This window comes from Amblyomma mixtum, chromosome 9 (assembly GCF_055824585.1).
Source record: "Amblyomma mixtum isolate Tamu chromosome 9, ASM5582458v1, whole genome shotgun sequence".
NCBI classification, from domain to species: domain Eukaryota; kingdom Metazoa; phylum Arthropoda; class Arachnida; order Ixodida; family Ixodidae; genus Amblyomma; species Amblyomma mixtum.
Window position 1 is genome coordinate 55,198,152 of NC_143020.1, and position 27,052 is coordinate 55,225,203.

General features: G+C 44.4%; 1 protein-coding gene across 2 annotated transcripts; it reads right to left on the reverse strand.

Moving 5' to 3' along the window:
- Positions 1 to 403: 403 nt before the first annotated feature.
- Positions 404 to 21,149, reverse strand: LOC149329097 (b(0,+)-type amino acid transporter 1-like). Of its 2 annotated transcripts, none has more exons than XM_089562117.1 (7): positions 21,065 to 21,149; positions 14,885 to 15,037; positions 12,886 to 12,987; positions 11,438 to 11,698; positions 7,943 to 8,068; positions 4,261 to 4,357; positions 404 to 2,951 (listed from the first exon to the last, which is right to left on the reverse strand). In XM_089562117.1, exons 1-7 carry the CDS (start codon positions 21,081 to 21,083, stop codon positions 2,060 to 2,062), a joined length of 1,650 nt encoding a protein of 549 aa, XP_089418243.1. In that variant the 5' UTR covers positions 21,084 to 21,149; the 3' UTR covers positions 404 to 2,059. The 2 variants fall into 2 exon arrangements, with proteins under 2 accessions (XP_089418243.1, XP_089418244.1); XM_089562118.1 differs by having other exon boundaries at positions 14,885 to 15,033; positions 21,065 to 21,130.
- Positions 21,150 to 27,052: the final 5,903 nt, after the last annotated feature.

A 27,052-nucleotide genomic window follows, 5' to 3' on the forward strand; every position in this document is an offset into this window, starting at 1 on the left:
CCTGGGGTGGCTCATCGACGAGCGCAGCTGCCAAAAGGTGACGTCATCTTCGTCGACAGGTGGAGCTGTCGGCGCGGCGGCTTCGAGCGCTGCTCCGTCGTCAGTCGGTGTGGCAGCTAGTGGAGGAGTATGGCTCCCAAGGAGTGCAGCGATTCCGCGCCAGGTGGTTCGGCTCAACCGAGGAAGGGCGACTCTCCGAACATGAAACGGTGACAGATCAACGAACGCATGCGCGGGGCAGCAAAGCCACGGAGGCTGAACGAAGATGTGAACAGCGTCAAGCCGAGGCTTTCGCCTTGCAGCGCCAATGTGCCCCCAAGTGTTTTTACGTACAACTTAGTCGACCGAATTAATACAAAATGATAAATGGCACTTTCCATAGGCGATTCGTTCCTTCATAAGGCATTTTTTCGTCATTAGGAGCGCTTAGATTTTGTTAAAAAAAATATTCCTGCAGTTTCGGAGCTGAAGAACATTGCGGGCAGTTTCATCTGCCTTTTCGCTTCCCTAAATAGCACATTGTGCGGGGAGTTATTGAAATCATACACTGGCCTGCTGCACTTGCTAAGCGAAGTACGGAGCTAACGTAACGAAATACTCACTGATTACCGGTTTGCGTAAGCAAGCTTACGTTGCTTTGTACAGCTTCCCTTTAGTTTGTTGATATCACTCGTCGTCCAGCATATCGGGGCAGGATATATATTGGGCAGCTTTCGAAGCGAAAGCTTGAATAGGGGACCTCGGGCTCTAATCACAGACCGCGTAAATTTGACCTTCAGCTAAGTTATTGGTCAAACCATAAAAAAAGAGAGAAAGAAATTGAATCAGTACCCACGACTGGGAGTCGAACCCGCGGCTGCTCGAACAGATCTCGTTTAAGGACCGGTTTAAGGTGAACAATTAGCGGCAGGGAGCAGTACACCTGCGGAGGATGTCATCGCTTCATCTCAGAGGGAACAACCTCTTCAGGCACATGACCGAGTGACCTCAAACAGAACCATGCAGCACCTCGGCTGAAGTCGTGGTGGAAAATAATGTGCTTTTCTCTTTGAGTTTAAGAGACATTAAATTCTCAATCAAAACCACACCGGAAAATGTCAAAATATATTACACTAAAACCATCGTGATGAGAAAACCTTTGTAACAGTTGTCACAGCTAAGAGTGCAGTTAGAAAAACTTTCTTGCAGAAGACACACTTGGCTTGATTGCTTGTAATTGCAGATTACTCCAAACAGAACCCGTGCATGTGAAGGGCCGTCGAAACATCACTCCACTCGGCTCAGTTGTTGAAAAGGTTTTAATGCCCTAACATGCCTTTGTTCGCAGCGCCTTTTCCATTACTCAGTTTTCTCTAGATCACAAGCTGACTTTATTTTATCGATTCGTTCATTCAGTGCGAAGTGTAAGGGGCTCTAACAGTGCTCGTTCACTCACTAAAATAGCCAGTGTAACAGCCTAAGGGCACGACAACACAGAAAGAAAACATGAGACTCCAGAGTAGAGGGCATTTAGAAAGTAAGTTAACAAGGGGATGGAACAGAGCCAATTAATTCAATGACACTGTCAATGTAGCAGTCCGAAAAGCATGAGCCGGTGGGGCTCGTGTGTAGTGGATTTCTTCGTGTGTAGTCGTTCCCTCCTAGCTTTTAAAGTGACTGTGCCAGAGTACAAAGTATTGGCAAGCATGAGCTTTGAGGTTAGGATTCAACACACTAACCTAAATGTCAGTGAACAACTTTGTTTGCCAATGTACCTACCTCCAATTGACCACACAATCCTAATATGATAACATAGTGGTTCTTTCTACTGATTGAATGCACTGTGAGGCAAAGATAGACTCAATCATAGGCGACTGCCGGTCCGATGTGAAGATCAGGCTTCGACAAGTTGCTGAAGACCGAGATTCAGCCCTTTCCCACAGAAGTCCGCGAACCTCGTGTTCGTGGGATGCACACCGGTAGTAAAACGTACGCCGGCACTCCACCATTACTGCTCACAACGGCCAGAAGCTGTTGGCACTGGTATCATTTAGAAACGTGGCTGGGAATTCACACCGCACTATGCTCTAGCAGTGGCAGGATTCGTTCGCAGCCTCACGTCGGCAGTACTTGTAGATACCAGAGCAGCCGTTTCTCCGTTAGCTGCCATGGACATGTTCTTCTCTTGCGCAGTCCCATGATAAATCTTATCTTCAACGTTATCATGCAGGCAAGGTTCACACATGAACAGTTTCTGCAGGAACGTCACCACTCGAGGTGTCCCCGGAATGGTACAGTGCCAGACGCGGAACAAAATATAGGCCACACTTCCTGAAGAGATGACTATGAAGAGAACAATAAGGATGGTATAGTCAGCGGCCTGTAACATGTTCAACACCATCGTCGCGAAATTGACACCTAAAGTGAGGAAGATGATTAGATACGGCACCTTTATAGGTCGCACAGCGTCCTTCATTGTGAACCGAAGTCTGATAAGGGCGAGAATTGTCAATACGCTTGCGGCGGTTACCAGAAGCATAATGCTGTTCACGACCGACTCGATCGAACCCATCGCCGTGAAGGCAGTGCCCAGGATGCCTCGAACCAGCAGAGACATGAGTGGCACGGACGACTTGGTAGACACCATCGACAGGGCTTTCGGCAGATGGCCTCTTCTAGCAGCTGCAAAACCAAGTCTACTATGCGCGAAGTAGCCAGCGGATAAAGTTCCGAAGGTGCTTATGGCAGCTAGAAGGGGGATGATGACCGCCCCTGCGGTGCCCCAGCTCTCGACGGCGAAGGTTAGGGCAGTGGTGTCGGAGGCTGCGATGGCTGCCGGTTCGAGAACCACGAAGTAGGCAACGTTGGTAAGGATAAATAGAGCCAAAACCATTACAACGCCGATGATAAGTGCCCGCGGGATATTTTTTGATGGGTTCTTGATTTCTTCCCCGATGTAGCAGAGGCTGTACCTGCGTAGACAGCAGAGAGAGAGCAGGTTATTTTCCATAGGCCGATAGCAAAAAGTACGCTGATTCTACTCATTTATTTACTTTAAGGACCCTATCTTGTATCACATATGAAAAGTGGGGGCGGGGGTTAGGGGGGGGGGATGAAATAGAGGACAAGCCTACAGAACATTGCGTTACCAGGGTAATTCAAAAGAAAAAACATCAGTGCTAACGCTTCACCTATCCTAAACCTGACAACCACAGTACCACTTCTATGGCGTAAAATTCATTGATTCTAAAAAGCAATCATCAGTTGCTGAGAAAACACTTTAGGTTTTCCCGTGCAATGCACATAGAATATCCCTACTAGTCTAGGCTCGTTGGAAGCTATATGCATATTTCTCAGCGCCAGTTATGTTTAACTAGGCGAATTTTCCATTCTTTTGCCGAATTAGCCGAAGATAAAATTTTGATTACTTTTCGGGAAGTCTTAAGAAGCGAAAGTTCCTTTTCTCCTAATTTCAGCGCCTTCCAAACCACTGCAAAAAAAAAAATGCGCCACAAATGGTGATTCTGCAGGTACAGTCGGGAACAAAAGTCTCCGGACCACGTGTTCCTCAAACGAAGCTTATAGCTCTACTATGAGACAGCGGCTGGAGACCGCACTTGTGGAGATTAAAGAACAAAAATTTACCTTCGACCTCCACAAGTGTGGTTTCCAGCTGCCGACTAATAGCAGAGCTATCGGCTTCGTTAGAGGAACACGTGGTCCGGCGACTTTTGTCGCCGTCTGTACGTGTAGATAATTTTCGCTTTCAGCATGGGACATCACTGCACGGTGCTCCTGCTACCACATTGACCATAGGACTCACAACCCCACGGTCGGTAGCTCCCGCACGTGTAAGCGAGGACCAAATGAGACGCATCTTATAAACGAGAGAGGAATACAACATTGGAATATCTCATTACTTCATTTTTTCAATGTAGATTTCAATAGTTCAATATTTCACACATTTTAGTTGTTTTTAATTCATCAAAGCGTAGCCATGAAAAAATATGGATAGAATTCTTTTTTTACCATTTTCAGCGTAAAAGTGTAAAGATAAGCCCGGGAAAGTGCCGAACCGTTTAGTAGATACTGCAACGACTACCCAACACAAGGTACACCTTGCAAATTTCTGCACAATAACTTTGCATGATTTGAGAAGAAACTTAAGGGCTCAATTAACAACTATTTAGATGATCTGTCGGCAATTCCTTAAGCTTTCACGTTTATATCTCGAAGAGTGACGAACCTGCTTCATTTCACACGACTTTTTTAAGAGCTTACCCTCCGTCCATGGTCATGAGCGCCGCGAGGAAGGCTTCCGTTAGGCCTTTCGTCGTGAAGTCATTGCTGATTAAAGGACCCGTGATGTGATTTGTGCCTGCAAACAGTCGACTCAGAATAAGCTTCAGTCCTATGCAGCTTTCTTGAGGACTAAATAAGCAAGGTAGTTTTCACTTTCTTTGTAGATACACCGGCACTATAAATTTAAGTTTTGTGAAAATAATGCCACAAGTTGCTTACGCAATGGTTCCTAGCTAGAAATGAAGTTTTTACCCAGTTACTGCACGCTTTTTAAACTTTTTCACTTCTGTTTACTGTTATTTATTACTGTGTCAGTCATAGATAGACTTTTTGGCATGCAGGCTGATCAAAATTAAGCCTTTCAAATTTTTAAAAGTTAGGCGCCTAAAGCGACATGAAATCTGCCTCTGCACAAACGTTATATGGCCGGGAGAAAATGAAGAGAAAGAATAATTCTCACTGTCAGCTATCTAAATAACTACAACCAAATAATCAGCTTTTTATTTAGTGCAGTAAGCGAGCATGTTTATGTTATCCTAAGTCACTCAGGGGTTGAGCTGCAAAGCATGACCAATGAGTTAGGCAGAGCAGGACGGTGGATCATAAAATCAACATTCAGAAAACCAAAGCAATGTTCAACAGTTTCGCAAGGGAACAGCAGTTCACAGTTGGTAGCGAGGTGCTCTAAGTGGTAAGTGAATACGTCTACTTAGGGCAGGTAATGGCCGCGGACCCGGATTATGCGAGGGAAATAACTAGAAGAATAACAATGGGGTGGAGCGCATATGGCAGATTCTCTCAGATCATGAATGGCAGTTTACCAATATCCCTCAAGAGAAAATTATGCAACAGCTGTATATTATCGGTACTCACCTAAGGGGCAGAAACGTGGATGCTAACGAAAAGGATTCAGCTTAAGTTATGAACAACGCAGCGAGCTGCGAAAAAAATATGTGCAACTTTGAGAGACCGAACGCGTGTGGAGGGCGTGGGGGAACAAATGCAAGTTATTAACATCCTAGTTTAATTCAAGAGGAAGAAATTGGCTTGGGCAGGGCCACTAATGCGAAGGCGAGATAACCCCTGGTCCTTAAGGGTTACGGATGGGATTTCAAGAGAAAGCAAGCGTAGCATACGGCAGCAGAAAGTTTGGTGGGTGGATGAGATTAAGAAGTTTCCGGGGATACGGTGGACGCAGCTGGCAAAGGACAGGGTTAATTGGAGAGGCATGGGAGAGGCATTTGCCCTGCAGTGGACATAATCAGGCTGATGATGATCATGATGATGATGTATTCCTACAGAACTGCATTTGGTAGAATTCTGCTGGCATGCGTGTTCCGATATATCCGCGTCCTAATTTTCAGCTTGATTGACGTAACTGCGCAGGCAAGGAGGTGACTATCGGCACCGAACTCCTCCTGGCGTGACACGGCATTTCGTCTGCCAAAGGCATGGCGACCGGTGAAGCTGATTGCGGTTTCCTTTGAATTTCGGTAGTCGAAATGGTAGAAACACCTGACGCAACAGGTCCGTCACACTAGGGAGGAGCTTCGTGTTGACTGTCACCGCCTCGAATGCGTAATTACGTGATATCTGCGGAAACTTTGAGGGCCAGTATGTCGGAACACGTGGGCTTTAGAAGAATTTTACCGAATGGAGAGTCTAGACATGCGACCACCGATATATTCTTGATATACCGGGTGTTTCAACGAAAAATTTCAAAAATCTTTATTAATAGTCTTTTTGAGGTAAAAATATGGCTGTTGCGGCATAGTGTTACCACTGTTAGCGGACCCCAGAAAGGCGGTGTATTGTATTAAGCAGTGAGCTGGTTAGCTCATTTTTAATAATTAACTTTTTAATTACTAGAGTTAGGCGCCTAGTTGCAATTAAAGATTTCTAGCCGGTCGTTAGTAATAGCCATATCAGTGTTTAGAATTTTTAAAACGCGGTTACCCTAGCAGCTGGGGCTCGACAAATTCTGGCTACATCTTGCGAAAATACACGGTCTTTCGAAAGTATTCAGGCAAAGGAACCTCTCCAGTACATGTCGAAAAACAGATCGAAAAAACAAATTTTCTTGAGCGACAGCGCCAAGGTTAATCGCGTTTTCTAATTCCTAAAAACTGATATGACTGTTACTAAAGATCAGCTACAAATCTCTACTTGCTGCTAGGTGCCTAAGTCGGCTAGTTAAGAACCTAATTATTAAATATTGGTTAACCAGCTTACTACTTAAGATGATTCACCAGTTTTCTGGTGTCCGCCAACATTGGCAATAGTATGCCGCAAAAGCCATATTTTTTTACCCCAAAAAAGGCTATCTATAAAAATTTTTGAAAGGGTTCGCTGAAACACCCGGCAAACCTCCACATTAGTAGCAGTGGCTAAACGTTCATTAACTTAATTTTGCTAATTATGCGCCTGACGGTGAAAACTAATATCTCACTTTGTGTTACCATGGCCGCATAACTTCGGTGCAGAAGTGAATTTAACGTAATTTCGAGTGCCCAATTTGAACAAACCTGTAAAGCTTAATTTTTGGTCACCCTGTAGATAGAAGGTATGCATAATTTATTTATTTATTTGCGACTTCATAATGCGGCTTCAATCGCTCCGAGAATGAATACACCGAAGCAAGATGAGTGCCGTGTTGCAAACCGATTTGCTTGCTTATTTTGAGAAGCGTGAAACTTTCGACCACAATTAGGCTTACGCCGATACCTGCTAAAATTTGCAAAGCGTTGTGTCGGTAGTGTCTAAAGTTAGCGATCGATACCCTTTACAAGGAACTGTTTGTTTATTTTTCTATGTACTCTAAAGAAAGCCAGTGTTGAAAATATTCGACACCCGAATGAAATCGATTTCATCTATAAGCTCTTCGACTGCTTTATTTCAAGGTTACATATTCGCAGCTGAAAAACTAGAGGGACACTTAAACTCCGCCTGAATGGTATAATGAGACAGCGTTAATGTTTATTTGCAGCTTCCTTTCTTATTTAGTACCCCTTTCTAATTACACACACTCATCAGCGTACGTCAGTGGGCACACTATGCCACTTGACACACCACAAGACATAAAAGGTCTTTCTTTGACCAAGTTGAACGAACGTTGTCTCAGGGAGCAGTGTGCTGTAGTGCGGTGGGTATATGCTGCGCAGGATGAACGTCCTGCCTTACGTCAATTCATGCGTGTGTCTCACAGAATTTTGATGTGCTGACAAAGTGAGAGCTGGATCTGGTGTGATTGCGTAGGACGGGTTACGTGATGCGACGTGGTTAAGTCGGACTTGATGCCTGTTAGGGTGGGTCTGCTTCTATACAATAAAGAAAAAAATGCCTCAGTTGCCGAGGGGCAGCGTGCCCCTTGTGGGGTCATCGGTTCGATTCTCAACTAAGCACCAGGTTTTTCTTTTCAGGGTAATTAATTTGCTTAAGAGCTTCATATATCATTATTGTCCTCCTACCAGGACCATATAGTCCCAACTTGACTCGCGTTTTAATCGTTTTCATTGCACAGCTCAACGCGTGTCGTCACAACCCTCCAACCAATTCTGAATCAGCGTGACAAAGCGCGTGGCTTCTCCTTCAAACGTCTCCTGTAACGCTGTCACGTTAGTAATATTATCACTTTAAAGATGGTCATTTGTTCGGTACTTACCAGCTGCGGCCGCTGCGATTCCCGTGCCGATGATCGACAGGAGCATCAACACTTTGGTTACAAAAAGCACGTTCTGGAGCTTCGTCGACATGCCCAGGGATACCCCGTTCAGGACAGTAGCCAGCACTGCGATCAAGGAAAGGAACACGTGCTGAACTTCTCGCTGTTGATACTGTAGAAGCTTGGGTAAGTTGGTGTGACATTATTTTTCCGCAGCGCAAGGGACAAAGCACGAGACAACTCTGTGTCTGTGAACTTGTCTTGTTGCGCTGCGAAAAATATTCTGCGTGCTGATCAACTCAAACGCTGATGAAGCAAAATTTTCCTGTCGTAATGCACGGCGCTGCGTTGAATTTTAGAATGCTAAATCTTCACATAATGTGCCTTTATAACGAAAGCTGCCTCTTCACTTTGTCCCTAGGATTCAACTGTGACAACAGAACGGAGAAGCTGGCAAGAACGCCGACATTATTCTAACTCCGATCGGTGCCTTAGAATGGCACTATAGGGAGCCTGCAAGAACTTGCACCTTTACAAGACAGTTAACACCCCACGCACGGCGTCCCATTGCACGGCAAGGTCAGCGCAGAAAACAGCTTTGTGCCGAACGCACAACTAAGATCCCTCTACACTGTGAAGGAAGCCACATTAACCCTGCCCTCCCTATTTCCTCTTCGAGCTTCCTTGTTCATTATTGCTTTCGGATGCCCCGTTAAAGGCCAAGACTTGTCGGCACTTAAGAAATGCCGGCGTTTGGATTATGGATAGTTTGTGATGGCAAACAAAAATGCACTCAGTGGGTAATCATTTGTGTAAACACTTGCCAAATGGGCTGCACTCGTCACGACGTGTGTGGCGCACGTGCTAAGGTTTCGATACTTTTCCGGGTCGAAACCGAAACACCACTAGCCGCGCAAAGCATCACGTGAGCGATGTGGGCCAGTCACGGATGCGGAAAAGAAACGAAATAGACAGTCTGTGCGAATTCTAGAAGGATGGCCGCTGTATAGCAGCTACAGGGCAGAATGGCGCTGTTTTCAGCCGAGAGGAACCTTGCGCACCGCGGTTTGACGATTCCACACTTCATAGCTTCTCTCCGGAATTGAACATCCGTGCTCTGCCGCTACCAGATGAAGGGTCGCCAGATGCATGCCAGATGAAGGGTCGTATAGGGCGTCCTTTGACATGTAAAGGTAAGAAACAATCACCTCTCTCTTGCGGTTTGTAGCAACGCCCCCCTTTCGGCGCGAGCCCAGCGGCTATCGTTGCAAGCTTTGGAATAAGCAACTAAAAAAGCAGCAAAGCCATAGGGGCATTATCCACCACCTGTGTCATATGCCCACTGCCGGGTTTGTAGTTTCCAATGAAGAAAAAAAGCACAATAAATAAAAATTACAAAAAATACATGATCATTAGCCACCACGACGGCGCCAATTCCTTTCTTATTCAAGAAGAACGCGTGCTTTAAACCTTGAGCTAGAGAAGGTAGCCAGGTGACGTCACAGGCACCAGTTTGGCGTCCAACGCACAGTTTCAGCGGTGCAGGCCGGAGGAGGGATTACGGAAAAGAGGAGTAATTGGAAGGATAATTCAATTAGACACGCGCCATTGCCTTTTACCGTGCTATATGGACGCCAAAATAGCGACCACTGTTACTTAAGTGCGCACTTCCTATACTACAGCAAGGGTGTTTCATTTTGGGAATTTTTTCTCTTTCAGAAGATTTTCAATCTAAAATGGAGCATGCAGGACCAAATGCATCTTCATGTGTTTTCAGGGGAGTTTTAACTATTAGCATTAAAATCAGGGAATCTTTTCATCTAACGATGGAGATCACGGCCAGCGCGACGAGCAAATACGGCTGCAAATACAGTAAAAAAAAGAGAGACAGAACGCCACAATCTCTGCTCCTGAGAGAAAAATTTCCGCACCGCGGTATTCGAGCCTCCTCATAGTACAACACTTGCTACCACTGCGACTAGGTTTCAAGTGCTCCCTCTTTTTAAGATAGCCGCGAAAAAGGTTCCAAGATATGGCCGTTATGGAGGTTAGCACTAAACCCCACTTTCCCGTCACCTCGCCTATAGCGCGATAACACTGTAGCTGCTTCATTGTTCGGCGAAATACTGGCAGTAATCTATAACGTGGCGACAGAACACACAATTACAAGGTCAGCAAGTGATTAATCGAACAAAAAGTAGGCACTTCTAGCCCCCTTATCTTGTGCTCCCCTATTTATCACGTCTTAAGGCTCTTCTTTCCTGTTGGTGATAAGTTGATAACACAGCGCTGTACCTTGTAAAGCGTTCCCCAAGGCACCCCTGCATGCGCGATACGTAAAACTCTGTGCTGGTGACCTTAATCGCATTATGGCGTTGCAGAGCTTCCGTTGGACGACGTACAGGATATTTCAATCTCAACTTTGTTTTGCCGAATTGAGGATGTCGATCATTATGACGAATCGGCTAATTTGGGCCTAAATGCAATATACATGTTTAAATGACACTAATGTGAGCCTTAAAAGTAACCTACAAGAGTCCATGTTAGTAATTTTAGTGTTTGTTTTCTTTAGTTTCATTATGAGAGCAATCTGACGGAATAAAGCTTGAAGTTGGATTCTTAGCAATTTTTCTTTTCACATGAAGCCGACGCTGGCTTTGGCGGCCAAGCTTTCCCGAGAGTTTCTTCTGCTTTAACTACATGCTAGAGCAAAAAAAAATTCAGGATGACCAATTGGATTGGTGCGGACGAAATGCGATAGCAATATTTTCTCACTTCCCAACCTATTCCAATTTTTACTCCATTTCACTTCCGCCGCCGTGGTGGCTCAGCGGTTATGGTGCTCGGCTGCTGACCCAAAAGACGCGGGTTCGATCACGGCCGCGGCGGCTAGAATTTCTTTGGAGGAGAAATTCTAGAGGCCCGTGTACTGTGCGATGTCAGTGCACGTTAAAGAACCCCAGGTGGTCGAAATTTCCGGAGCCCTCCACTACGGCGTCTCATAGCCTTAGTCGCTTTGGGACGTTAAACCCCATAAACCAAACCATCCATTTCACTTCCCCATCTATTACAATTCTTATTGTAATAAAGGAGTAATTACTCATTCACGTCCACCCGAGCGCAGCCATACGGCTACAAAAGAAAGCTGTACAGCTTTCTCAGAAACTTCGTAGTTAAAGAAAAATTCGTCCTAGTCCGGGGATCGAACCCGGGACCACCGCTTCACCGGAGCAGTCGCTCTACCAATTGAGCAAACCGGGACGGCAAGCTTATGGTAGGGCGAGAGCGAATTGATCAATAACTCGAAGTGGGAACAGTGTTGACCAAATGTTTAGGGGAATCCCCCAAGGTGGAGTAGATTTGTAATAAGGGAGTAATTACTCATTGACGTCCACCCGAGCGCAGCCATACGTCTTGAAGAATGACCTTTAAATGAATATTCACTCTAAAATATCTCTGTTTGCTGCACTTCATTTCATTTTCCTTTCAACTCACTTGAGAAAGTGGCAGCAACCAGAACTGTGGCACCGTAGGGCGCTTCACAAGTTGCGTAGACAAGCCGCAGCCCGTAACTGGCGAACGTCAACGCCTGCAGAGCCGCGCCCAGTGGGTCGCCCACAAGGATGCGAGTCCAGGAGACCATGAAGACCACGTAGTCGCCCGGCCAGCCAAGGGTGTCCCCCGCTGCACACATGTAGGCGTACTCCCCGCCGGATGTAGGAAGCAGCGCCCCCAACTCTGACATGCATAGAGCATCTGCATGGCAATCACAGCCTGAGTAACATGTCATGCATACCACGGTACTGGTTTTCATGCAAAATTTATCGCACAGTTCCTAAGGCTTGGCGTTATTGGTCAGTGGCCAATAACGCCACTGGCCAATAACGCGCTATATATCCAGGAGTATTCGCGACAGAGCCAATTTACCAGGGTGATCCCAAAGGCCCTAATTAAACGTATTCAGGCGAACAAACAGGAAAAGTATACCGAAATGCGCAACACACCGGTGGACAACATTATCACAGGATCAGACGAGCCGCCTGTTAAGACACTTCTTTGTCATGAACAAAAGGGAAGAAGTGTTTTTGAAACATGCGGGTCGTTCTACAAGAAACGTCTTTAACCCCAAAAACGGCCATCTGCGATCGCTTTGAAAAAAAAAAAAACAATTTGGCTAATTGGCGATTGTGTGATTTGAGTTTCAGTGAAGTATTCTGTCTAAACATTTCTTCCTTACGTGAGCTTTCGAATGTATTCGGTACATCCCATTGATGTTCAATGACCGTCGGAAATGGTGTAAATACAGGAAGCATTTTATAGCTCTCAGTTTGCTGCTAGGAGGATGAATCGGGCATGATAATGACCGCGTTCGTGCAGCCTTCTCAAAATTACAACTTTAAAATATCCCAATTTACTTACGCTGTTTTCGCGACTGACGGCTAACAAATGGCACTAGTCACTTCATTCCCAGGAAAGCTGACCATACATAGTTGTAGAAACATTTTCGTTATATTCCTGGAGAAAAAAATTATTAACTACTAGAAAGGCCTTCGTTTAAGCCGTGCAAACATAAAGAATTCTACGCTGTTTAAGTTGTTATTGTAAATGCATAACAGGTCCTCAATCAGAAGCTGCAACTAATCTACCTTATTGCAGCTGGGATCTATGCCCATAAGCAGAATGAATCTTTCGTATCCTTGATCTATTCTAGGTCATTAACTTTTTGTCCATAACCATACAGATGCAGTAACGGGGATGTTAATGACAATTTTACTTTTCTGTGTTGCATTACTCTATAGACTGAAAGAATATCTTTGATTGATACTACAGAAGTGTAACTAAGTGTTAACATTCGATTCGAAATCCATCCGACGCAATCCAAAATCATCCTTACGATGTAATTGCATATTCTTTATAAAGCAGTATCTTGAGGGCATACTTACAGGCTATGGCCATTATTCCAGCGCCGAACCACATAAGGAGGCTGACGCCCACCGAGCCCGAATGTCTGAACACCAAGCTTGGAGACACGAATATGCCGGAGCCTTAGCACCAAGAGCGAAAGTCCTTCGTTAGTGCTTTAGCAAAATACCATGACATTTTTATTCTTAAGCAAATCGACCTTCTATCTCCTTTTCGAGATATATGGCGCAGAACAAGGAGCATTCAATTTTTTCACGTCTACGAGAAGTTGCCGCATAAATGTAAAAGAAAAAGAAGGACCACCTGTACTCTTGGTTAATAACAACGTGTTGAATTAACTACAAATCATTTACCTGAATTTTTTTACCCGCAATTTTTAACCCTTTGCCAAAAGATGTATCTTTGACTGAAGCATATTTTCGGTGATCGTTCACTCTTTTCTCAGAAAAAAAAATGATCGCCCTAAGTTAAAATAAGTGTTGCTTTGTGCTTTTGTGGCTAACTTGAAATTCATCTTCACTTTATGCAACGACTAAGCTGAAGCGTCATTAAAGCTTGCTGACTAAAATTCCACTCCAAAACGACTCAAAACAATTACAGATACGTACTTCACTATCAAAACTCGGGCTGATCTCTCTGTCAGAATAACTGTTTTCCTCTTCGCTTTAAAGGCTGTTCAAGTCAGCGCATCGTGAGAATTGCAGTAACTAAGTAACATGACCTGATGCCTGTTTACCTTGTAGATTAACTATTTTGTGTACATATCAAACGTCCTTACTACTGCTATTAACGCGATAGTGTTAAGGTTGCCGTTAAGCAAAAAATCGGGTCGTCATCGGTGTCGACATAGTGAGCGAGAAAGCAGGATGCTTGCGTGCCATATGGATCACATGCCATTGACGTCATCGCAGCCTGTCCGCCGTGGCAGATGGCAGTTGAATTAATGACTGGTCGCGAGAGGTTGCTCCGGAAGAGCAACCTGGGTTTCGCAAGCACACCGATGGCTTTGTTTGAAACAGCCACCTGCCCCGGCACTCACTCATCACTTAACCTCTGCACCCCTGCACCAGAATTTGTTTGAGGACTCCCCGCGATTTATGAGTGTAACTTTGAGAATAACCGTAGCTGCAAAGTGATGCGCAAAGAAAAAAATTAGGCGTGGTTTAGCTCTGGCTAAGCCTGGTCAGTTACATTAGCTGCGACGCTTTTCGAGTCGCGCCGCGCGTTCTTCTGCTGTCTCTCGAGCGCGTTGTCTCTTTCTAGCTTGGTCCTGTCGCCGTTGCTTCTCTTGAGCGCTCTCCATAACGACAAGATACCAACAAGGAGAAGCGCGCATATACCCCCGTGGAGCGCCCCCTCCTCACCCTCTACCTCGGCGGAGAGCACGCATATGGCGGGAGCGAGCGACTACGCGCGCGGCAGCGGCGCGGCGCCGACGACGGCTACGCCACCTGGCGGAGCTCGGCTGAAACGGTTGCTAGGCAACGGCTGTTCAAGGCCATTCGTGCCTACCGGCCACTGGCCACGCGACGAGGCGAAAACCTGGCGTAGTGTTGCTAACGCAAAAGAAAAGCCCAGGCCGCTGAAAGGCCGCATTTACGCAATCGTGTCATACACTCAAGGCAAGCTTAAGTGTCACCTCAAGTGATTTGAAATGAGGGTTCATTTTGTTAAATGCTAATGGCTAAACGATAATGAAATCCTACAGTTCTTTCACGACCCACGTTTTCAAAGCATTCCTGGCCAGTACATAAGGAAGTTCAGTATGTGACAACCCTGATTGTCACTTACTGGCACTGTTTCTACGTTTACAATTCAGCAGCCGGCAACTACGGTTTTTCTTTGCTAAGAACTTATATGTCTTAATTCACCAGTGCTATGAGAAGAAACAAATGAAAGCTTGCAAGTTACAATGGACGCATTTTACTTCCAGCTGCACACAAAAGTCAGAACTCCGTTGAGAGAACTTCCCAGTGCCATGTTTTAGGTTGCAGTAACATTGCATCATTATTGTCTTACCGATGACGCTGCCGATGACAACCGCTGTGGCGCTGAATAGTCCAACCTTCCTTTTGAGTGTAGCACCGGTCGGAGGAACGTCATCCATTGCATTTTTCACCACTTTTCCTCTGAGCGAAGAATTCAACGACTCGGTGAGGGATGAGCGGCTTCCTTGAAAAAATATAATCAGAGGGTAAGCTCAAACACAGATAGTTAATGTTCTCTATCCGCTAATAAGGCGACCTCCAGAAGGTCGCTATGTGCTTTCAGCGCCACCATCCACAATTAATGTGCGAGCATGGATAAATGAAAAAAAAAGGGTTTTATTTCTTTACATGTTTTTTTTTTATTTACTTACTTGCTTATCTGCTTGTCCATTTGTTTTTTTTTGCTTTTGTTTCTTTTTCTACTTCCTCATTTGCTTATTCATTTTTCTTTCTTTTGCGCGGGATAAATGGATTGTAAACGGTGTTCATATTATAGGTAAAAATGGTCTAAGTTACTGGGCCCTAGTTTTGTTGGGGAATGGCGCAGTTCACATGTGGTACTGAATTGCTCACATGTGAGTACCATCTGTGCACAATTTTACAAGGCTGTGCGGGATTGTGCTAATATATCAAAAACATGTTCCGTTTGTGTCTGACGCAATTTTAACTTGCTGCGTGCATAAAACTGAGGTGCACACCTTTGAGTGTCGATACTATTGAAATATAGGGTTTTCTGTGCGTTCACAAAAATTTATCTAGGTAACAGTCGTAGTGGTATGATAGGCACTATAAACGGCGAATAATTTTTTTCATATCCCTTTATTTCCTCGAGCCACTCTGCATCTGCATTTTAATACTTTCCCAATTATTTGCAAACCGTTGTCTATTCGCAGGCAATCGTACCACACCTAATGACATTTACTGTCGGGCTGCAGCATGAGTGTAGCTCACGTTTCTATAAAATTACACAAAGCGATAAAAAACATCCTCATTGAGCGCAACGCCATAGTCAGTTAGGTGGAAACTTGAATTCAACAGAAAGGAATAATATCTTCGTGACTCACCAGATTAAAATTGCCCTTCTGAGCTTCAGTATTGTCATTAAAGATTCCTAGATTCAATGAACTTTTCGACACTGTAACATGAGCATCTCTTAAATCTATTTTGAAAATGAGAAAATAAACGGTTTATTGAGCTTTGCTAATTTTTTTTCTTAAGTATACATGATAAATACCCACACCTTTTCCACCCTATAAACATCGGGGTCGAATGCCCCCCTCTGACTGCGCAGTTAAAAAGCGGTTTTTCATCCTCATTTTATCTGCTCGATACATCCGGCGGCACATGGATTTAACCAAGGGTGGGATACGAAACTGCTGCTTCCTGCAGGAGGCGGAAATTCTTTATTTGTGCTCTGTATGTATGATTATCTTTTCATCAGAGGGGTCAACGTCAGGGCACTTGAATGTTTGGTTGGCCACGTGCTTTCACAGAGATATCAGCGATTTGAGAGGACGTTTTCTGAATAGTTCCGGAATTAGCTACAGAGCAGCTTAGCTAAGTAAAATCTAAGCTACCGAAGACAGCGCTAGATTTCGCCTAAAGAGAGCACATTGAGTAGTGCGCACACATTAGAAAGAGGAAATTTTCTTGTTACCCAAGAAATAACGCCCACATATACATTACGCGCTTAACAATGCAAGTGAAATATGAGTGTAAATCAAGCCACCAATAAAAACACCATGATATCACACATAGCAATATGAAGTTTTTGTCATAATTCTGTGAAGCGTATGCCGTGTAGCCTTACTGTGTAGCGTCTTCCAATGAGGGAAAATACCGAATTTTTCTAGATGTTCTACTGAAATTTATCTATCAAGCAGCACTGTTCGGTGTTGATAATGTAAGCTTCCGGTCGACGATAGCCTTCTAATATCTAAATAATCAGGCATTATTTATCATCATCAGTGGTGGACATTACCGCACAGTACATTATGTGTAGTGGCAACAATTAATAAAAACTGGAAACAAGAGCAATCTGAGTTTGGAAGCATTCCTGATACCGATACACGCTCGTCATATAATTATCCGGAAAATCAGAGGATCGCGACGGAACATTGAGGTATCTGTAAGCACTCGCAGTATAAGAAACCGAGTCCATGTTATTCCAGCTTTATTAGAAGTACCTCTTGGAATATCATATCGAAAACATTAGCCAAATGTTCTAGGGGTGGATGCCATTGAGTAATTATTCCCTTATTACAAAACATTAGCCACGTCAAACTAAGCTGTCAACCTTACCGCCATTAAACTTGCGAAATCTATTCTACCAAGACCATTAACCCAGATTTCATTCCGATGATCATCCTTTTACAAATTCATGTTACAAAGATGAAATATTTTGTTTGAAATAAGAACTTTTTCGTGTACGCAATACCACTTAGACATCTTTCAAGAACACTCGTGAGAGTTATTTACGTTGGATTATACCCAGACATCAATAGAGTGATATGCAGCGCAAAAAACAAGGACAGCATATTTCGCTGCTTATTACTTTCCTTCAGATGAGCCGTCGACTAGCCCATACCAAAATATTGATAGAGTAATAACCCCTGACAACTTCCAACCAAACAAAAAAAACAATTTTCAAAATATGACTAATGCGCCAAAAAAGGCACAAAAAACTCAGCGCATCATTCAAGTACGAAGCTCAGAATTTCAGCAATTAGTGAAGGAAAATCTAGCTTCATCTCTGAATATCTGAAAAAATTTTATGATAAGCAACACTTTTAAACAGAAAGCAGGCAGTGCTGTCATCGAAAGTGATAACAGCTGCTCCGTTATCACAGCGTACAAAGCAAGAGCTAAAGTGGTCGGTGAGAGCTTGGGACAAATCTTTCGGCTTGAAACAGATACTGCCTTGCATCTTGACAATGGCAGCTCATAGCAGCGCTGCCCTGATCTTTACTGTTGTTGGGCATGAAAGTCGACAACGAGTGTTTTTTTTTTCTCACAAACTTCTCTTCAGGTAGTTTCTCGAGGTGTGCTTGATTTCCTTCAATAAGGTTTTCATTGTTTCAATATCTCTGGTCCCCAACACTTCTTTCAGGTTTTTCACTAACAGCTCCTCTTCTATTTGCTATAAAATACTGTTCTAAAAATAAAGAAAACCAAGCAGGAAATCTGGCTTTCCTCGGACGAGATCTTAATTTAAATTCCTGAATTATTTATTCAAGACATAGCGTCAACAGTTTAATGCAGCAGTCTACGTTCTAACTCTGAAGGATTGTAGGCCACTCATAACTATTCAGAACACTCAGCAGTCCTAGGTAGTCACCACAAGACTACCCAACTATTTTTGTTTACGCCGCCGCGGTGGCTCAGTGGCTATGGTGCTCGGCTGCTGGCCCGAAAGACGCTTGTTCGATCCCGGCCGCGGCGGCTGAATTTCTTTGGATGAGAAATTCGAGGCCCGTGTTGTGTGCGATGTCAGTGCACGTTAAAGAACCCCAGGTGGTCGAAATTTCCGGAGCCCTCCACTACGGCGTCTCTCATAGCCTTAGTCGCTTTGGGACGTTAAACCCCATAAACCAAACCAAACCTATTTTTGTTTACCATTGAGCACATTGCTGATATTTGGGTATAAATGTTATGAGCCCATTTCGTCATTTTGTTATATTGAACAAATCCATCAAAATTACCGCACAGTCTCTCCTGATTAACCATGCTACCCATTCGAAATTAGGCAAAAGAAAGTTGTTGTAAATGTGTGCTTTGTTTGTTGCCACATGAAGCGCATTTTTTCTCGAGGTCCAAAAACATGATTTACGCAAGTGCAAGGATCTTTATTTTGGGGGGCAGTAGTAACATTTGCAAGATAGTCTTATTCATTGCATGTTGGCGTTTACAACCACATGTCATCTCTATAACACTCAATGTATTTCTTCTAAAGAAGTACTGTATAGTGAAGCATAATATAGTTCCAAAAATGTATTGCAGCTGAGAAAACAGCACACTAATCAGCACGCCTTGCTTTAAGTAGTGTTTATGAGGTTTATATGATGCTCACTCTGCTAAGCACTAGCAGAAGAACTTCGCTTTTCTCTCCTGGTCCTTTCGTACTTTCAGAACAAAAGTTTACTTGCTGCGCCATTTTCTGACGGTATTAGAGTGGTGGTAGGAACATCGAAAAGTCCTCAGGGCGGCAGATTACTGTAAAAGGGACAGAATACGCAGCCATCATGGTACACTTCTGATGTCTTTCTTTTTTACAAGCTCTAACTGCTGTTCATTGAGGAAGACATGTTACAAGCTGCACAAATGGTTTCTTCTTTTCAGTCTCCCACATGTAATCACCGAGCTGCCCGCTCTACAGCTGGATATGTCCGACGCTGTGACAGTTGTGTTCAGGCGACCAAGGATGGGCCTTTCTCTGCCGGCAGTTGTGGCGCAATTTATAACACATAATGCTTTGGGGTTCCATACGTTTCTGGAGGCCGTGATTGAGGGCTCACAGGTTTACCAGGACACGCCAGAAAATTACGTTGGTGGTGAGCAAGATTCATTTATGGAGCGCCGGAATTTGGGGTATGGAGTTTGTAGCCAAGAGAGACGCGCAGCTACGAGGTTGAAAACAGAAATGGCATGCGGTATACGCTAGGACAGATGCAGGTAAAACACTCAGTTCCTCCTGAATGAGCCCATTTCCGCTCGAAGTTCGAACATCTAAGCAGCTAACGCGTCTATTCAACAGGTCATCGAATGAACCAAGTGAACATTCCAAGAAAAGAAACAGGAAGGCGTGTCCTGAACATCCAGGTATAACGAAGATTCTTGTGGAAGCAGATTGACGTCAATGGTGCTGCAGGTAAGCTATGCTGCTGATGTGTCTTCCGTTTCACACACGGAGCACATTTGTACTTCCTCTCGTCGTGCAGGGCGTCTTGTTCCGAGGTGACAGGCTCGTCGTTCCCGAAAGTTTGCGACGACGCCTCATGGACATCGCGCACGAGTCACACCCCGGAATAAGCCGCACGAAAAGTCGACTGCGAGAGCTCTACTGGTGGCCGCGAATGGACGAGCACGTCGAAGAAATGGTACGGACATGCGTTGTCTGCCAGTCCTGTGACAAATCGGCTCGTCCGGTGGCAGCTCCTCTGCAACCTGTCGCCTTCCCAGAAAAACCTTGGGATAAGGTTGCCATTGATACCGTGGGGCATTTCGACCAAGCTCCCAGTGGCTGCCGCTTCGCGATTACTCTCATGGATTATTACAGTAAGTGGCCAGAAATTTTCTTCACTGATGCCATCACAACTCAAACCGTTCAAGAATTCCTGCTTGGCCTCTTTGCTCGTGAGGGTTACCCTCAAGAGATTTTTTCTGACCACGGACCTCAATTCTCATCGATGGCCATGCAAACTTTTCTCCGCGAACGAGGGATACGCCATTGCTACTCTTCAGTGTACCATCCCCAAGCTAATGGACTCGTGGAACGATTCAATCGAGTGCTTAAGTCCTATATTCAGCTGGCTCTGTGCGAGCGACGCGACCTACGTACAGCGATTGTGGACTACCTCGGTGTCTACCGCTGTACGCCCCATGCCACGACAGGAATTGCACCAGCTGTCCTACTTCATGGCCGGTTGCCCCGCACAAGACTCAACGTCGTAGGACTGCCGGATCCTTCCTTCTCAATTGATCCGACAAAAGCACTTAAGCTTTTGCGGCAGAGGCTTGAGGAGAAGCAAGCGCAGTACAAGCTTTATGCGGACCAGCGGAGTGGCGCCAAGTGTCGTGACTTTCAGATTGGCCAGTACGTGCGTGTCCGAAAACCAAACGTGCGAGGCAAACTGTCAGCTCGGTTTTCGGAGCCTCGGAAGGTTGTGGAGCAGCGTGGACCTGCATCTTATCTGCTGGATGATGGGCGAGTGTGGCACTCGTCCAAGTTTTTTGCGGTTCGCCCAGAAGTAGTTCAGCAGCAACTGTCCTCCCCAGCTCCAGCGGCCCTTTTCGCTGATATTTCGCCGCCTATCGACGGCAACAGAATGCTGCCGCCCAGTTCACAGTCCGGAACCGTGGTCCAGGATTCTTCTTCGGACGCGCCTTCAATCCATCTGTTGCCAGCCGCTCAAGTTAGCTGCTCGGGCCTTCTTTTCTCAATAAGCAGCATAACGTTTTACTTTGCAGCAAAAGAAGAAAAAGGAATACTTACCTTTTTTTCTAGACGCCATGCTGCTCGGTGTTGGGCGGTCGGCGTCCAGCTCTCAACGACTACCGGGTGAGTGCTCAAAGACTTCAGTCCTCTCTTGGCGATATCACGGAGTTCCAGATAGACCCTCTTTATTCAGATATGCATTTGGCTACTTCGCAGCCTATTGTCTCGCTATCTGCTATCTACCGAAGACGGTGCCCCACGTCTTTCACGCATCCCAACACACTCACAATCACTAAAGCAGCTTTCCGTCTTTATCCGCACATTATTATGATCACAACACAGTCTACCCAAGTATGGGGAGGTCAGCAAGGTTGCAGGCAGGATGTTAGCGGTCCGGGTGCAATTTTGAAAGAAACAAAGAACGAAGACCTTGTGTTATCCTGGAGAGTTCTACGAGATCCTCTTCACCCTGGTACAGTTCAGATGATCGTGTTATCTAAGGCGCAGGTTTCCTCACCTCAAAACATATCGGCGACTCGCAGCACAAGCAAAGCCATTTGTTCTAAGGTCCCATTCGTTCCTCTGTCCGTGGATGTCCTCAACACGCTCCCATGTAGCTGTGAAATAGCAAACAGAGCACTGGGTAGACAGCCTTCCTTCCGGTGACAAAATTAGCTGCTCTCCACCTGCGCTCTGCTTTGCAGCCGACGTCTACGAACAGCTGTTGCAATACGTGTGCAAAGCCATCTTCTCTCTGATGTCTAATTTCCAGCGTGCCATGTTTTATATCGAGCCTTTTGGCTAGTCAGCGCTCTCAAAACTTGACTACATGTTTATCGCCTGTTCGCCGGCATGTTTGACTGCACTGGCAAGGCAGGGCACAATTTTTTTGCTCAGCAATGTTTACCTTCATAAACTGACCTGCATCAAGTAGAAGAGTACCTTCGGCATTACTGCGAAATAGCGCTCAAGGAAGGGCAGTTTTGTGAAGAACAAAGGAACACACAAGCCCATATTTCAAACTCTTCTTACTGTGGGAGTCAGTACTTACAGCTCGCGGGATCAGAATTCGAGCTTCTAGTTGGCTTTCGCCTAGTTCACGCAATATACAAATATAAAACGACTATGAGGATTCAAAAGCCTAGCCAATGTCATCGCACAAATATAAAAGGGCTGTGTTTCTAAAGCGAGATTTAGCGAAGTTGTCTGCAGCTCGGGCTAGTTGCGCAACTCATATTACTTCATGTGCCGTGTCGCCGTTTATAAAAAAGCATGTTGCTTATGGATAGCTCAGTAGGGCAGCCACAATGCCGAAAATCAGCGCTTAGGTGCCGTTCTTCTTCCTGTTTCACATTTACACCGTTCACTATTTTCTAATTTGCTTCTTCCACATATCACATCTGCACAGGTCCAACTGGCAAATGACTAAGTGAGCGTCTAACAGATCATGAGCATAGCAGTAAAATTACAATTTGGTGTCCGCTGCGAACATTTCTGTAGCTATCCAGAGCGACACAGGAGCGACGGTTTTCGAGCAACGGCCCAGAGGCACGTCAGACAAGCCAAGCTGCCAGAATGGCCCATGTCACAAACCACTGTGTGAGCTTTTCTTCGCCCTCATTTTCAATGCTAATTGCACTTAGGGTTTCTCGATGTCATTCGCAAGAAAGTTACATTTTGCATGCGAGTAAAAAAACATTCAATATTCCTAGCGGTACTAAAGAATGGTCATTAGTAAGCCGGCACAGTGCTATACATCGACGCATAAGTGTTACAATTAACTGACGAAGAACAATTGGCACTTATAGCTGTACTTACAAGAAGTGTGTTTTAGGACACCTTTAGGATGAGCGACAAGTTAAGATGAGCATGATATTACAAAATAAAAAAGTGAAATTGCCGAGCTCGCGCCATCGATATAAGCACGTTTAACCAAATTATAATAAAGCTGATTGCCTGGGGTGAACACAATAGAACTAAACTACTTCGACTTGCGACCATACATTTATTTCAGGACTTCGTGCAGAATGCCACCAATCGCTCTTGAATTCGGTGTGGTTGTTATGCTGTCAAGTTGAGCTGCCGCCACAAGACAAAACTATCCTGATGTTCCGTATAGCCCAGACACAACGCGTGGTATGCGAAATGGTCCGCGTTTTCCTTCTTTTTCCTTCGTTGTCACTATCCTTGACAACTTTATTCACTGTGTACAGTCTGTAGAAAGTTGTTATTCATACTACAATTCAGAAGCGGACTGACAGGATATTCGCTCCTGCTGTCTGAATACAAAGACCAGCCGACAAGGATAAAGAGCGACACAAAAGATACAGGACACAGACGAGCGCTCATGTGTGTCTCGTATCTTGTATGCCACTCATTCCTCTTATTCCTGGTGCTATAATTTCTCATTGCAGTTTTAATGTACCTCTGGAACGTGGCTGCTTTGTCCATAGACTATGAGAAATGTATGTTGTGCTTAATACGATACTACAGTCGAACCTATGTATAAAGAAACGGTTTATAACCAAGTAATAGACATAAAGAATGAATGACAATTCCCCTTGGAAGCTCGGTCAAAACGGGCTATAACGATGTTACGGCTATAACGAAGTAATCGCTGGGCCCCTTCAAATAAGTTATAACGAGGTTCAACTGTACCTCGAGTTTTCGTCTCCTTGTCCCAGGTTACAAACCTTCGAACCCGACTGGGGGCGGGTTCATGATAGCGATGAGTATGCATTCCTTGCAAACATGGATATGGATGCTCGATAATAGAGCGGTAACATGCTTTCCTTCTACTAATTTCCAACTGACTCTTTTGGGTGAAATTTGACCCTTTCGTTGGCGCAGGCATTCCAGAAAATGTCTTCCAGTACACGCACTATATGTTAACGAGTACTGCTTCCTGTGTTGCGAGCCTCTGCAGCTGTAGAGAATGCAAGTGAGTGAACTGACAAGAGAAAGAGGTTTGGCGCTTGCAGCTGCCGAAAGAAAAATGGAGAGCGAAGTTGGGCGGGAACACAGCAAAAAATATAACTTTTCTTTGGGGATTTTCATTGTTTGGCCTGTTGTTCCTTGTTATAATGTAGCTGTTTTGACCGCATTGCTTTTTAGAATTTCTTGAGACACCTGTCGCCATGCTCTGCGGTAGATCTGTATATTTGTGTTCAGCACTTTCAGACCTAGATTGTAAACAAGAACCATTGTTTTTCTTTTATGTGCCTGAAGCACTCAAAACAAGCGAAGAAATCCTTCAGAATGTTTCTATGACGTTCCTAGCAACATATCCTTTTCTAATAATTGAGCTTAGTAATTATTACAATGTCCACAAATCGCCTATAGCTTGAAATAGCAGCTCTTATCGCTTTACTTCAATGCATGGATTTTACTTCAATACATTTATTGGGAGAATCAGCATAAAGGATATCAAAAGATTGCATAAAGAATGCATGCGCTTTATGTCCAACCTAGTTCATTAAAAAACTCAGTAGTCAATTGTTCGCAAGCCTTTTTTCTTCAAAAGAAGCAAATATTTCCATCGAATTCAAAGGTTTCAGAAGGTTTCTCTGTTGCATTAAGATTAGACATACAAAGCCTGGAGGAGTGCAATAGATTTTATTTAAGAATTTATTTTCCAGTTTGGGCGCATACGACCAAGTTACAGCCGTACAGATGTAAGGATATGCAACGCTCCCTACATGTAAGACGTGCACTAGCCAAACTATAAGGTATATGAGTTAGAAAATTATTTCCCCGCAGCAAAATTCTTCTCTTATTCCACCCATCAGGCTTGGAGGACTTGGACCCCGAACGGGAGGAATGGGACACAGGCAAAAATTGTGAAAATATTTATTTCTTTACATTACGCGGCTCAAAGCCTGCATTACGTGAAGTATGCCTTCAGCCGTTTTATTCCTCAACATTTATCGTTTTGGCAACTACAACAAAATTTATTTATTTTTTACAGTACTGACTTCTTCTTGCCACTTGAGTTACGTTTTTCTGTTCCCAAATATTTTTACCAGTTTTATCTTTAGCTGAATATTTTCCCCGCATCGGACTTTGGCAATTAAAGAAACTAACTAATCATTTTCTTCCATGGCTCACATTTTTTATCATTGCACATCAAATGGGACAGGCTTCAGCATTAGGCAGTTCGAAGCTTTCACGTTTACTTCAGTTCTCATTTCCAAATTCTGGTCAGTATGTTTTTCATTTCTTTCCAAATTCTTCCTTAGAGATGTTTACAGCAATACTCGCTACTGTCAAACGGTTTTGAGCAGTCGTTTTCCCAAAGATAAAAGATAAGGCTAGTGCTATGCTCAATATTGCATCGTTTATTTGCAGCCTTTAACCTTAGGAACACGCATCAATTCGCCCAGCAACCTGTTGTGTTATAATTAAGCTATATTAATCGAAACACTTTACTGCTACTTAAGGATGAGACCGGGGTACAGGATATGGAAATGTCCCATTCGTTCCTCCATTCAGATGGAGGCGAAATTCTAGAGGCCCATGTACTGTGCGATGTCAGTGCAAGTTAAGAAATCCTAGATGGTCGAAATTTCCGGAGCTCTTCACTACGGCATCCCTCATAGCCTGAGTCGCTTTGGGACGTTAAGCCCCAATAAATCAATAAACCAATTTCACCGCTCTACCCCTCCCAGCTGCGTGGTACACAAAATAATGAACTGGGTGAATTGGAGAGATATGTCTTTTGTCCTCTGGGCGTAGTTACACTATAAGCACAAATAAGCCAACATTACAGTAAAAAGGCGGTAAGTTATTTTCTACCCTACACCCTCTCAGGGGCATGTACGCTGCTCGAGCTCCGGAGTAGACTTCGATCACTGAATGTAAGTGCTTATTCTTGGCAACGAAGGTATATTCCCGCTGCAAAAGAATGGAGCTTGCGGCCTCGTCAGTTTTGTCATCAAGCGAGACTTGATGACCATCCACAGTCTGTATTGGTCTTACGTTTTTTTGCTCACTTGATCATGTACCCAGTGTATGACTGTATTAAGGAATACTTTGAGACGTGTCTGAACCCATGTTTTGAAGGCCAGAGTTGGCTATCTTCCGTCTTCTGTTTCTCACTCGATGTGAGTCCGCATATGAATGCTGATTTCTTGTCTTTTAAACTTCATTGCTGGCTTTTGTATTATTGTGTTGTTAACTTGCATCTTTGTTGTCTATAAATCCACTCCTGGAACAGTCCCAAGAAGGGACTAACAGTATGTTCAAATAAAAATCAAATAAAAAAATAGTAACTTGATGCGGTTAGCAATGGGAGGTGAGGCTGTTAAGCGTGGCACCGGAGGTTCTGAGGCTAGGAATTAGGAGATTGAAACCTCTCTTAAAATTTTCATAACTGCTAAAACCTGATATGTTTTTCAAGATGGAATTTGGTTCTGTTGCCAAACTTAATTATTCTGTATTTTTAGTGATGGAAGTCTACTACAGGACCTGGCCAGAATACTATGCCCCCGAAAAGGGAGTGTACTATAGACAGCTTACTCTCGTGTTACTCCTTTTGTGCTTAGAGTGCAGGCTGAAAATGACTGCATTGAAACAAAGATTCCCAAGCCGAGTTTCCTTTAGTGAGAGGCAAAGTGACGGGACTCGTCTCCTATCCGGAGAAACTAATCTTCAGCGGCCATCTCTTGTAGGAAAAAAATACGCTAATCCAAAACACACCATAGAAAACTGTCAGAATTAAGCGGCGGGAAGTTTCTCTAAATTGTCGACTTGGTCCTGTCTTGTTGGTGCGCGTTTACATTATTCTCTCAGCTGCTTCTCTGCGAGACGAGATACTTTAACACAAGATCTCTAGTCTAAACGATGCTGACCGAGGTAAAACTAAGGCTTAGGTGTCATCAGCCGTTCGTATAACTTAACTATTCAGTGCTACTTACGATCGAGACCACAGTAGGGAAGGAGGTAATGTCCCAATCTTCTCTTCGAAACGTAGGGTGCGTTCCAGTTCTCGAGACGTCCGACATGACGTCTAGTGCGACGTCTAGGAAGCCGTCTGCATGTCTACAT